This window comes from Mytilus edulis, chromosome 10 (assembly GCF_963676685.1).
Source record: "Mytilus edulis chromosome 10, xbMytEdul2.2, whole genome shotgun sequence".
Classification (NCBI taxonomy): domain Eukaryota; kingdom Metazoa; phylum Mollusca; class Bivalvia; order Mytilida; family Mytilidae; genus Mytilus; species Mytilus edulis.
In genome coordinates, this window is record NC_092353.1 from 70427255 (window position 1) to 70441597 (window position 14343).

General features: G+C 32.8%; 1 protein-coding gene across 1 annotated transcript; it reads right to left on the reverse strand.

Moving 5' to 3' along the window:
* Positions 1 to 1523: 1523 nt before the first annotated feature.
* On the reverse strand, positions 1524 to 13938 carry LOC139491784 (uncharacterized). The gene is made up of 5 exons (XM_071279644.1): positions 11126 to 13938; positions 10266 to 10418; positions 5779 to 5905; positions 5032 to 5235; positions 1524 to 1875 (listed from the first exon to the last, which is right to left on the reverse strand). The coding sequence occupies exons 1-5, from the start codon at positions 11509 to 11511 to the stop codon at positions 1693 to 1695; spliced, it is 1053 nt and encodes a 350-aa protein (XP_071135745.1). The 5' UTR covers positions 11512 to 13938; the 3' UTR covers positions 1524 to 1692.
* Positions 13939 to 14343: the final 405 nt, after the last annotated feature.

Sequence of the window (14343 nt, forward strand, 5' to 3'; positions counted from 1 at the left end):
CAATATTCACGTTTTTCCAAAATGGTCACAAAGCCATAAATTTGCAATTTCTTATTGAAAAATGTGCAAAAAAAAAAAAATACCCTCAACATTTCGGTTTTGTACATTTCATGAGCAGAAGATTATATAATATAGTCAAATACAAACTTAAAACCCCATCAAATTATCATATTAATAATTATACATGAATTTTATGAATATCAACCCTAAAACAGAAAAAAAATACAAATTTTTGCTGTGTTATCTCCCTTTCCAATGTTTATTTCCATTAGAAATTGGAAATGCAAAATTTGAGTTTTCTTCAAGTTAGATTTTATGGGACTTTTTTCTGTGTATATTTGGAGCTTAATGCTATAGATTAGAACTAAAACGTTTTCTGTTGCAATTAGTTTGAGGTTCAAACTTAGTTTGGCTGGACTATATGGCGATTTCTTGGCTGTCAACCCCACTTAAACTTGTTATGTCGTAAACCTAAATTTATTTATTTCACAATGGTGTATAACACGCCTACTTTTGTTGTTGAAATCATCCGTAGCAATCCTACCCAAATGGGCCAATTATGTCAAGCTAATTGTTTTGTCTATTTGAAGTATAGATTCTAGGTACAGACTTTGTTTATCATCTTAATTACTTGTTATAGTGTTCTTTTTTTTTAAGATTTTTTTTGTAAATTCATTTGGGGTGTAAAAGTGTTGACAGAAGTACATTTTGTATGAAGCTTAGAAGCATGAGAATGTGCTATGGTCAAATTTGTATTCTTGTATTTCTTGTTTGTGTACGTGCTTTGTCTATAGTTTTTTGACAATCAATTTTGATTTTCTTTGTTGATAGTTATTTGTTTTCAAAGTGATTAGGATTACAGCACTGTATTGACTGCTGTACCCCAATTTTAACATTATTCTTATTTGTATTAATGCTCACACATTGAAGTCAATATAATGGATTTAATGCAACTGTCATACAAGTGTGAGGTTTAGAGAGCTATAAAACCAGGTTTAATCCATCATTTTCTACATAAGGAAATGCATGTACCAGTAAGGGAGCTACCATTTGATTTTTATGGGGGGGCTAGGATGAAAAATTTTGTCCTGCCTTTTTTTTTAGCTGTAATCTCAGCTGTCCTGCCTTTTTATTTTTCACTCTTATCGGTCCTGCCTATTTTTTTTTTAGTTTATCCCGACTTTTTTTTACCTAAATTGTCGTCCTGATTTTTTTTGTGCAAGTGTCACATCCTGCTTTTTTTTTTACTCAAAACTCCTGTCCTGCCTATTTTTTTCAAATTTCATCCTAGCCCCCTCATAAAAATCAAATGGTAGCTCCCTAAGATATATTGTTTTCATGATGTGCATGATGTGTATGATCTTTTGATTTGCCATTCGTTAAGGAACTTTCTGTTTTGAATTTCCCTTGGATTTTTTTTTTTTGCAATGATATTTAGTGTATCCAATTCATTGTTATATATTTAGTTTTAACAGTTTCCAATATAGGCTATTTGAGTGTTTTGCAAATAAATAAATTCAACATTTGTCAAAACTTATATGTGTGTTCATATCATATAACCACATGGAAGGATAATATTTTTTCTCAACTAAAAACAGATTTCTATGATCAACATTCTCCATTTCTGTTATTCAGAATGCCAACACAATAGATGTCCTTCTTTATATCAATAAAACTCATTATCAATATCATTTAAGTCATTACTGACTGAGCTTGTGCTAATCTGAGGAATGAGTTGACCAAAATCTTTCGATCATCAGCCTTAAAAATATCAAACATGTTTGAGTAGTACAGTTTTCCTTTGTCCTCTTCTCTCAATCTCTCTCCTATATGATTTAAATAATATGGACTGACTTCAAGACATGTCATTATGATCTGTAAAACAGAATAAAAACATTTTATAAGATACTGTGGATTCATTATTATTCGTTGGATATAAATTTTCGTGGATTTCAATGTTCAACGAATAGCACATTTTCTATAGGCTTGTATGCATATTTCAGCAAAACCATGAAATTAATTATCCACAAGCATATATATGTAAGATAAAGTTCTACTACAAGTATCACATAATCATAACATTGTTAATTATCAATGCCAAGCAATGAAATCAAGGTCAAATAAGTCCTGTCAGTTAATGATTGTTCAATACACCAAGTATACATATTGCTTATAATTACGGTAATTGAAAAACAAACCAAAACACAAAAATTTAACATTGACCATTGAGCCATGACATTGAGTTTAAGGTCAGAGTATACCTGCCACACACTGCACACAGACATACAAGGCTTACAATCATTCCATACACCAAATATATTATACCTACTGCTTTGAGTATTTGAAAGAGACAACCTGTTATAAACACAGAATCTTAACATTGACCAAAGAACCGAGAAAATGAGGTCAAGGTTGGATAAAACCTGCAGGACAGACATTTACACCTTACGATCATTCCATACACCAATATATAAATAGCACATAGCTAAGAGGGAGATAGAGCAGATTGTTACCCAGAGAAAACATTGTCAACCGTGGCTAAATATTTACTTAGTTTTATAAAAATTTAAAACAATCCCTAAATCTGCATTGTATAATTTATACCCAAGATCACCCCGATATCACCCTTTGTTTTTGGATGTATTGATGTTCCATAGTGTTTAGTGTTTCTATGTTGTGTTTTGTGTACTGATTTTTGTCTTTTTAATTTTATGGCTATTGTGTTTGCCACTTTTCACAGGAATAATTCATTTAAGGTGACACACAACACTACAGGGAGATAACTCTCATTAGTCTCTGTAAAAATCAGCTGAACATTAAATTATGTTCTCATGGTTCTAATATTGTTAAGGAAATATTAAGCTTCTCAATGAACAAAATCAGTGTTTTTCAATCTGTTATATATCCGTTGAAATTTTTCCAATACTAGAGTGTGTGGTTCAAGTCTTTATACGACCGCAAAAATTGAAAATTTTTTGGTCGTATATTGGTATCACTTTGGCATCGTCATTGTCGTAGTCCGAAGACTTTTGGTTTTCGCACTATAACTTTAGTTTAAGTAAATAGAAATCTATGAAATTTAAACACAAGGTTTATGACCACAAAAGGAAGGTTGGGATTGATTTTGGAAGTTTTGGTCCCAACAGTTTAGGAATAAGGGGCCCAAAGGGTCCAAAATTAAACTTTGTTTGATTTCATCAAAAATTGAATAATTGGGGTTCTTTTATATGCCGATTCTAACTGTGTATGTAGATTCTTAATTTTGGTCCCGTTTTCAAATTGGTCTACATTAAGGTCCAAAGGGTCCAAAATTAAACTTAGTTTTATTTTAACAAAAATTGAATCCTTGGGGTTCTTTGATATGCTGAATCTTAAAATGTACTTAGATTTTTGATTATTGGCCTAGTTTTCAAGTTGGTCCAAATCGGGGTCCAAAATTAAACTTTGTTTGATTTCATCAAAAATTGAATAATTGGGGTTCTTTGATATGCCAAATCTAACTGTGTATGTAGATTCTTAATTTTTGGTCCCGTTTTCAAATTGGTCTTCATTAAAGTCCAAAGGGTCCAAAATTAACTAGATTTGATTTTAACAAAAATTGAATCCTTAGGGTTCTTTGATATGCTGAATCTTAAAATGTACTTAGATTTTTGATTATTGGCCTAGTTTTCAAGTTGGTCCAAATCGGGGTCCAAAATTAAACTTTGTTTGATTTCATCAAAAATGGAATAATTGGGGTTCTTTGATATGCCAAATCTAACTGTGTATGTAGATTCTTAATTTTTGGTCCCGTTTTCAAATTGGTCTTCATTAAAGTCCAAAGGGTCCAATATTAACTAGATTTGATTTTAACAAAAATTGAATCCTTAGGGTTCTTTGATATGCTAAATCTAAACATGTACTTAAATTTTTGATTATGGGCCCAGTTTTCAAGTTGGTCCAAATCAGGATCCAAAATTATTATACTTTATTAAGTATTGTGCAATAGCAAGAAATTTTCAATTGCACAGTATTCAGCAATAGCAAGAAATCTTCAATTGCACAGTATTGTGCAATAGCAAGAAATTTTCAATTGCACAGTATTGCACAATAGCAAGAAATCTTCAATTGCACAGTATTGTGCAATAGCAAGTATTTTCAATTGCACAGTATTGCGCAATAGCAAGAAATATCTAATTGCACAATAGCAAGAAATTTTCAATTGGAGTTATCTTTCTTTGAATAGTAGTTGAATCAACTTAAATCATTGTTTTATACAATATACAATGTATATTCACTTTTACTGCCAACTGATATATTAAAACAATTTTTACCATTCAGTGATAACAAGCACTTTTTTTACATTTAATATTTTATGATGTATTTAAATGAGTAGTTATTGTTGCAAACTCCATTAGAAATTTGAATTGAGATCAGTTTTGGAATAAGGGAAAGGGGGATGTGAAAAAAAAATTGGGGGGGGGGGTTCAATTTTTCTCATTTCAGATTTCATAAATAAAAAGAAAATTTCTCAAACATTTTTTTGAGAGGATTAATATTCAACAGCATAGTGAATTGCTCAAAGGCAAAAAACAAATTTTAAGTTTATTAGACCACATTCATTCTGTGTCAGAAACCTATGCTGTGTCAACTATTTAATCACAATCCAAATTTAGAGCTGAATCCAGCTTGAATGTTGTGTCCATACTTGCCCCAACCGTTCCGGGTTCAACCTCTGCGGTCGTATAAAGCTGTGCCCTGTGGAGCATCTGGTTGTATTTTTTATAATTTTGTCAAAGGGTCATTGTAAATATTTTGTCCAAATTTTATTGAAATTAAATGAGTCAAATTTAGTTTAGTAAAGGTGTCTGGTATCACCTTAAATACATAGCAGTTTGAAAAACATTTATTTTGATCATTAAGAACACTAATAGTATGTGATAACAACATTTAGCTGATTTTTTAAGAATCAACTCCTTGATGTGTTAAATGACCCATTAATTTCAAGTAAGTACATGTATAAGTGTACAAGATCAATACATGCGTTCATACCTTTGATCCAATTAATATCATTCCAAAACTGCATGGCTTGAAAGCCGATCTTTTAACTTCCAGCAACAGCTGACCTGCATGCTTAGCTGCTCCTTTTATATCCCAAGGAAGAAACTTCGAACCAACAGACTCTACTTGTTCTGGGCTAAGTCTTGTGTTTGGTCTTGTGTGTACATCATCCCTTGAATCATCACATTCTTCCAACTATCCAAAATACATGTAGTATATATCATCATGATCATATTATATTTAGATTTCATTCTTTATATTTTTCACTTTCTCTGTCAAAAAATCAAAGAGCTTGTGTTAATTTCAATATTTTTTTTTTACAAATGCTAGGGAAATTGTAAACTTGCAGTGAGGCAAGAGTTTTTTGCTCGGTATTGAAGGCCTAACATTGACTCTGAGATGATGAACAGAAATAAAAGCACTGTTTCTTTGCTTTTCATGTTGTTTTTTTTGCTGTGCATGTATTGATTTTGTGTCATGGATGTATACCCTATATCCTTGCTTAAGATTTCTATTACCATATATCATGTAGTTGAAAATAGTGACCAATTAAAGCGACTCATCCCTACCAAATATTACATAGTACTTCTCCCTCTCTCCCTGGGATAGATTATGGACATATATACAGATAGAATGGTGATCAAGCAAAGAAAATTAAATGTGACCCCAATAATAAAAGTCCGAAATTCAAGTATTTACAGGAACACCAATGTTCAAAATATGAGATATGAAACCTACCTCTGCAGTAGAAACAGTAGCATAGCCCTGTAAAGAACCAAATGGTATTTTTATTGCTTGGAATTCTAAATCGGGAAATGCAGCAACAGGACATCCCTCTATTATTAGATCTTTTTTAATACCATCACTGAAATTTATACAAAATATGTGAGGTCAATAGATAATCTAATTTATTAAATTTTAAGGACAAATATTGAAAAAGTAAAATTGTCTGTCAATATGGTTCAATATTATGATCAGTATCTTAGAACCAGATGCTCCGCAGGGCGCAGCTTTATACGACCGCAGAGGTTGAACCCTGAACGGTTGGGGCAAGTATGGACACAACATTCAAGCTGGATTCAGCTCTAAATTTGGATTGTGATTAAATAGTTGACACAGCATAGGTTTCTGACACAGAATGAATGTGGTCTAATGAACTTAAAAAAAAATGTTTGCCTTTGAGCAATTCACTATGCTGTTGAATATTAATCCTCTCAAAAAAATGTTTGAAGAAATTTTCTTTTTATTTATGAAATCTGAAATGAAAAAAATTGACCCTCCAATTTTTTTTTCACATCCTTTCCCTTATTTCAAAACTGATCTCAATTCAAATTTCTAATGAAGTTTGCAACAATAACTACTCATTTAAATACATCATAAAATATTAAAATGTAAAAAAAGTGCTTGTTATCACTGAATGGTAAAGATTGTTTTAATCTATCAGTTGGTAGTAAAAGTGAATATACATTGTATATTGTATAAAACAATGATTTAAGTTGATTCAACTACTATTCTGGACAAAGAAAGATAACTCCAATTGAAATTCAATTGGAATTTCTTGCTATTGCACAATATTGTGCAATTAGATATTTCTTGCTATTGTGGAATACTGTGCAATTGAAAATATTTGCTATTGCACAATACTGTGCAATTGAAGATTTCTTGCTATTGCACAATACTGTGCAATTGAAGATTTCTTGCTATTGCTGAATACTGTGCAATTGAAAATTTATTGCTATTGCACAATACTTAATATAATAATTTTGGATCCCGATTTGGACCAACTTGAAAACTGGGCCCATAATCAAAAATCTAAGTACATGTTTAGATTCAGCATATCAAAGAGGCCCAAGAATTCAATTTTTGTTAAAATCAAACTTAGTTTAATTTTGGACCCTCTGGACGTTAATGTAAACCATTTTAAGAAAAATTAAGAATCTTCATACACAGTTAGATTTGGCATATCAAAGAACCCCAATTATTCAATTTTTGATGAAATCAAACAATGTTTAATTTTGGACCCTGATTTGGACCAACTTGAAAACTGGGCCAATAATAAAAAATCTAAGTACATTTTTAGATTCAGCATATCAAAGAACCCCAAGGATTCAATTTTTGTTAAAATCAAACTAAGTTTAATTTTGGACCCTTTGGACCTTAATGTAGACCAATTTGAAAACGGGACCAAAAATTAAGAATCTACATACACAGTTAGATTCTGCATATCAAAGAACCCCCAATTATTCAATTTTTGATAAAATCAAACAAAGTTTAAATCTGGACCCTTTGGGCCCTTTATTCCTAAACTGTTGGGACCAAAACTCCCAAAATCAATACCAACCTTCCTTTTATGGTCATAAACCTTGTGTTTAAATTTCATAGATTTCTATTTTCTTATACTAAAGTTATGGTGCTAAACCAAGAAAAATGCTTATTTGGGTCCCTTTTTGGCCCCTAATTCCTAAACTGTTGGGACCTCAACTCCCAAAATCAATACCAACCTTCCTTTTGTGGTCATAAACATAGTGTTTAAATTTCATTGATTTCTATTTACTTAAACTAAAGTTATAGTGCGAAAACCAAAAAAATGCTTATTTGGGCCCTTTTTGGCCCCTAATTCCTAAAATGTTGGGACTAAAACTCCAAAAATCAATCCCAACCTTCCTTTTGTGGTCATAAACCTTGTGTTAAAATTTCATAGATTTCTATTCACTTTTACTAAAGTTAGAGTGCGAAAACTAAAAGTATTCGGACGACGACAACGCCGACGACGACAACGTGATAGCAATATACGACGAAAAATTTTTCAAATTTTGCGGTCGTATAAAAATCAGTAAATTGCTGTTTTCACAAAACTACAAAAGGCAGATTTCTTCTTTAAGTTCTTAGTTGATTCCCATTACTTAGCTTGTGTGTCACCTTTTGAGTTTTTTTAAAAGTACTGTAATTTCTGTTAATCTTGGTGCACAGTACCATTAAGTATTAGTTGAACCATTTTGACCAACAAAAAACTTACTGTACAAGTATCTTTTTTTCTGATTTTTATTACCATGTACAAGATATTTTAAAAGATTTTGAAGTTAAATTGTATTTATTTGCTTTCATCATCCCATACCAGATATTTCATGATTCCATCTCAATGCTGAACTGAGTTCTGCCAACTTTTCATGAAGCAAATGTGTGAGATTTGGCCAAAATTGAAAAGATGAAAAAGAAAACAAATAGATAAAAGGAAAATGCCACTAAAAAAGCATGAACATGCATGAGACTTGACACCCCTGCCTTAACCAAAGTTATATTATTCTTTCCCCATCAATTTTTTTAATGTACTGAATGACAGCTGGAAAACCTGTTGAATCTGACAAAAAAAAAATCAGCAAACATAATTAATAACACAAACTTTACCATTAAGCTGGGTTTTTTTTTTTAAACATCACTGAAAATATCAAATGGAGATAAATAACTGAACATGCTAATTAATGTCATGTGAAAATCTGTTACCCAAAAAGTCACTATGGTGACCATGGTGACGTTTGTTACTATGTATATATATAATGTACAATGTATGCTATACAGTTTAAGTTGACAAAAAAAATGTACATCATAATTATCTTTATCATAATCAAAATGAACACCTAAAATTCTCAATTGATTGATAAGAAATAAATTTTCAGTGAAAGTTATTAATAATCTTTAACAGTCAGGGGACTAATACTGAAATAAGTGATTTTATTTGAGTAGTAAATTCTAAGTTTGGTCACAAATTGTGATTTTGTAGTTTTACCAAAATTTTAAGCACATAGGTTTATAAAATATTTTTTCATTAGTAAAATTGAAAAAAATGATTTTTTTGCTTCTTTTAAGTATCAAGGTTTATGCCTTTGATGCTATCATTTAGCTGCAAATTCTATTTTAGTTGAAAAAATGCTATAATAATGGCTTCACACAATGAACTGATACTTTCTTAACAGATTTTTCCCAGCAGTGGGAGTATTTTCCTGTAAAGTTCAAGGTTTCATCTTTCAGATTATGTAATAAGATTCTACTGTTCGTGATAAAAATTTCACTGTTCGGGGGTGTTGAAATTAGTGGGGGTTATTAAAATAATGATACTTAAAGAAGTGATTTTTGGGAAGGAAATTGAGGTATGATACTTAAACAAGTGATTTTTATGTCATTATCCTAGATTTAGTACAAGGTCATCACCTGAAATGACCTGGTCATCCTAGACAACACAGATGTTGGTTCTGATAAGTTTAGAAACATAATTAGTCCCTGGATCATTAGTATTCTATATTTAAAGCTACAGTAAAATTAAATTACTTCTTCTAGTGATTATTTTGTACTACTTAAACAGGTGATTATTAAAGAAAGACAACTCTTACTTTCAACCTTTATGGAAATAATGTTACTTGAATCAGTGATTTAGAAAATCACTCATTTAAGTAAGTCCCCTGACTGTTTAAATGATTATGATACATGTAATTAGCAAATGTCAAATCCTTAGAGTACACCAATTTTTTTAAAGAATGTTTTGAATGATGCTATTTTAGTATTTATGTATATACATTGTATGTATTGAAAACTACGTTCAAACCTATGATTGAGTTGGATAAACGTAATTTGTATACGTGTGCATGTAAAACAAATTTCGTTGTAGAAGGGTCTAAATACAGCACAAACAACATTTTCCAAAAGACCAAAAAAGTGGAAAATAAAATTGAGAATGGACATGGGGAATGTGTCAAAGAGACAACAACCCGACCAAATAAAAAACAACATATATTTAAACAAAACGCATTTGACTAACAGGTCGAACAACTGATGTTCTTTAACCCTACTGACTGCTATTGGCGATTGCCAAAAAAAATAGATCACAAGATGTAACACAATGGATCTTAATATAAATTTAATACTAAACAGAAAATAATTAACTTGTGGTCACGATGTTATGCCACAAACATAAGGTGTCAATATTTTTTTTGTACACCAGATCCGGATTTCAACAATAAATGTCTCTTCAGTGATGTTAGGGATCGAAACGGTCTATGGAAGGCCCTATAAAATGTACCCTCATATTTAGATAGACTCTTGAATTTTAAGAGTCAATATAGGATGAACGGATCATATAAACCAGAGGGAAAATATGATACAAGCCCAAACGAAAAAATATAAACGAGTATATATATATATATATTATATATCGAACTTAACATAAAACATACCATCCTAAGAAACTGCAAGCTTTGCAAAATTCTCTCAACACTGGAACAAACAGTGATTCATATGAAGCTTCTTCCACACTTACAAAATAGATTAGTTTCTTTACAGCTTCCACAAAACCTTGTCCATGAATATGAACATTCATTTTTAACTGCCTGAAAATAAAATTAATTTTATTTCAATATTTCTTAATCATCGATTCATGTTAGTAACCATGGTAACATATTTGGAATATAAAGAAAAAATACATGATCAGTCACAATTTTTGTATCCCAGAAATACACTTAACTTAAAAATGTCATGTAATCTGCCACAGATAATTAATGTATTTGATATTTGGCTCATGTTTTGCAACATGCATATATATATATATATATATACATATATACACTAATTCATTGATCTACATTGTACATGCAATCTTCTGATACCTGTACCTTGGCATTGCACAAGATCATGCTTTTGACTGTTTATTTAGTCTTTAAACTAAATCCATTGGATGTTGGATGTTTACTAATTGATAATGTAGTCTTAGATGCATGACTTAGTTTTTTTAGTAGTTGTTAGTGGCTTTGAACTAGCTGTCAGTAACTAGTTAGTACTCTCAGGCCATACAGTAACATATAGTTGTTAATTTCTGTGTCATTTGGTCTCTTGTGGAGAGTTGTCTCATTGGCATTCATACCACATCTTCTTTTTTATATGTATACAATTTAAACTCATTTCACATTTATTTCAAGCATCAAGACAAAATAAGAAAACAAACCAATGACACCATGGACACTGTCATTCTTATTTTCAATACATTGCAGTGCACATGTCATTGTTTGTTGTATACTTAGCCACTTAGAAATACACTTACGAATAAGTCCCTGCTGTTGCAAGTTCTTGAAGATGACTTTTAATATCACCTAGTTCCTGTCCAATTGAATCAAGATCTGCATGTGACATTACTTTTAAATGTTCAAAAGGGAAGTCAATGTTTATTTTTTCAGATATATAATCAGCTGCTTGTTTTGATGCTACATTAAGAGGTGGAACATCTGCACAAATGTTCAGCAACTCTTTATGATTTTTTGGCGCACCATCCCAACTTAGGTGAAGCCTGTCCAGTATATACGGTTTCCATTCATTTGTGTCACGAGGGATTGTTGTCATCTCCTGGGATTTACTGCTTGATCCACTCGAATTGAGTTCACAGTAAGAGTCTTCGTCAGATTCATTGTAACGCCGTTTTCTTGTATACATGTGTGTGTGGCAAATTCAAAAGGGGAAATTAAGTAAAGGGGAATGAAACATGAAATCAGTATACGAGTTTCTCCCAATCAAGGAACACCTCCATAAATACGGAGCACAAATCGGGTCAAATCGGCACCTGGTAAAATCGGCACTTAGTCAAGTATATGCAAGAAAATTGTAATTTAGTTACTTCTTCTTCTTCCAGGTAAGGAAACGGATACAATAACTGAATGTATTTATAAGGTCCCGCGAAAACTTTGCACAGTGTCGGACAACACAGACAGTTTTCTCTTGCCACTATTTACATTTTAAACATTCTCTATATATGCAGTTAAAACTATGTACAGGATGTTACTGTCTTGATTTTAGAAGAGCGTGCCTTTATGGCAGCTCTGAATCCCTCAACTGTGTCTGCTGATCTTGCTGATGTTGGCAATTGGTCCTTGGAACGAAGATGTAAGGGTATCAGGTGCGTTCGCGCCCAATACACTTTCGCACCCTACATGTTTGCACCTCGCACGTTCACACCCAATTTAAAATCAAGTTCCAGTTGACTAGTTAGAAAATTATGATTGTTGTTTAAAAATTGCCTTGATGTAAATATGTAAATATGTGATATTTTTTGCTGTTGCAAGCAATTGCTTGATGTTTTTACGGAAGAGTCTACTATTAAAGGTTATTCATCATGTTCATGGCGGGTCACACTAAATGTTCAAAAGGATTGGCCGAAGGCGCGTGTTGTGACCTTTCTTGATCCGACTATCGTTTGGCGTCAGATGTTAGTGCCGATCTATATTTATTAATAGATCGTGTTGTATTTTAAAGGCATGCATAGTTACTGACATATTTTGCTTCCTGCGGTCTGCAAGGCTTTCCCATTTTAATGATTTTACCATGTTTTTTACACCGTGACTGAGCCAGGTGTACTGTCTGTAAAGTTCTTGTTAACAAATCGGGCTGCTTTTTTCTGCACTTGTTCAATAACCTTTATTTTAGTCTGTTTTGTTTTCTGTGCATGCATACTCAACTGAAGGTCTTTCTATTGTTGAATATGCTGCATCTTTTACCGTTTTAGTACAGTCATTTAGGTTCCTTCTTATGAATCCTAGTGTTTTGTTGCCTTTACCCAATGTCTGTCCCAGGTTAGGTTATCATGGTTATCGCTTATTGTTACTCCTAGGTATTTGCTGGCTTAAATGATGTCTAGTGTGTGTCCTCGTAGCTTGTAATTAGTTGGTATCATTTTTTTCGCATTGAAGACCATTAGTTGTCAATTATTTTCCCAGTCCTCTAATGACGTTATGTCTTTCTGCAGTAGGTCAATTTGTATTTGGTTGCTTATGGTTCTATAGAAGAGGCTGTCGCGTCTGCAAATATTTTGGTCTCTGATAATGTTGCTGTTACTTGCATTCAACTGACACCTAATATTATTTTTACCGTTTATCAGCTTTCTATAGTATATTCAACTGGCTCCTGAAATCAATTACAAGTTATAATCTGTTTGCTGTGTTAACTATTTTCAGGTAGTTTTTGGTCTTTAATATAAAAACACTTATGAAAAGTAAAAGAGGAAGTTTGCTGCAACCTTGCGATAAGGTTGGCTGTGATTTTGCTTGTCGCAAATCTTCAGGAATTTCTCAACTGTCATAATATGAAAAAGAAAATGTGGTCCGATTGCCAATGCGATACAAGAAACCAATCGACACAGAAATTTACAACTATAGGTCACCGTACGGCCATCAGTAAAGAGCAAAACCCATAACGCATAGTAAGCTATGAAAGGCTATGAAAAGACAAATGTAAAACAATTCAAACACGAAAATTAACGGCCTAATTATGTACAAAAATGAACGAATCAAACGGTGAAACTAACGGCATAATTTATGTACAAAACGAAGAAGACTGTTTATATGTTTTTGTGAAGAACGGTGTTATTTCGCAGTGTGCTTCTTAGTAGTTCATCTGGACAGTTTGCGTTTGTTGGGTCTAGGAGTTTAAGCTATTTCTCAATCCCTTCCCGTCTAATGCGGGGTTCACACATTGCCGATTTTTGCTCCCGTTTGAGATCATGCAGACAGCGATACGACACGAAAAGTGAAAAAGTCGGATTACTATCCTCATTTATCTAAAATGTCCTATCATTTTCTGAACGCAGTCGTTTAAGTTCGTAACATATTCCTACGGGTCGGGAAGGGTCCGAATAGTTCGGCGAAGCACCCCGACAGTTAGGTGCGTCCCGTAACATTCGGGGATACTCATCCGATTTTATCTAGTCGGATTACAATCGTACCTATATCGTGACAGATTCTGCTGTATCGGAACAAAATCCTAACAATGTTCTGTGTATTCTTGACGGTGTCCTGTGGAACGGGAATGATCTGGAGAAATTGTTCATTGCTGTTTTTCTGCCGATTGAGTCCAGATTGCATCCAGATCTTGTCGAATGTGAACCGTTTTTGCCGAAACCGTTCCGGAACAGTCCCGTTATTAATACGAAATTCGTCAATGATACTCACGTCAGAGTCCCGACAATTACAGAATACAATACGACTTAGACCAGACAAAGCCGTTTGCAATGCGATAGAGCGGACCGTCATAGGATTACGTTCCGACAGTACCTGATCATCCCGAGTTTGCCGACAGTTTTCGAACGGATGACTTCCGTCAGCGTCGGTTAACTGTCTGGTCACTGTCTGATATCTGTCGGATTACATTCGGTAGATTCGGGACGAAGTCGTGTCAGACTCGGTCGAATTTTAGCAGGCGAAATATACAAATTGGATTAGAAGCGGACTGAGAACTGGATTATCGGGATAAATTCGCTTGGAAAACGGTTGAATA

Coding starts and splice junctions, on each gene's coding strand:
- LOC139491784 (XM_071279644.1), bottom strand. CDS start 11,511: ATGTATACAAGAAAACGGCGTTACAATGAATCTGACGAAGACTCTTAC. Junction 10,419..11,125: donor GCAACAGCAGGGACTTATTC/GTAAGTGTATTT, acceptor TTTTATTTTCAG/GCAGTTAAAAATGAATGTTC. Junction 5,906..10,265: donor GCTTGCAGTTTCTTAGGATG/GTATGTTTTATG, acceptor TATAAATTTCAG/TGATGGTATTAAAAAAGATC.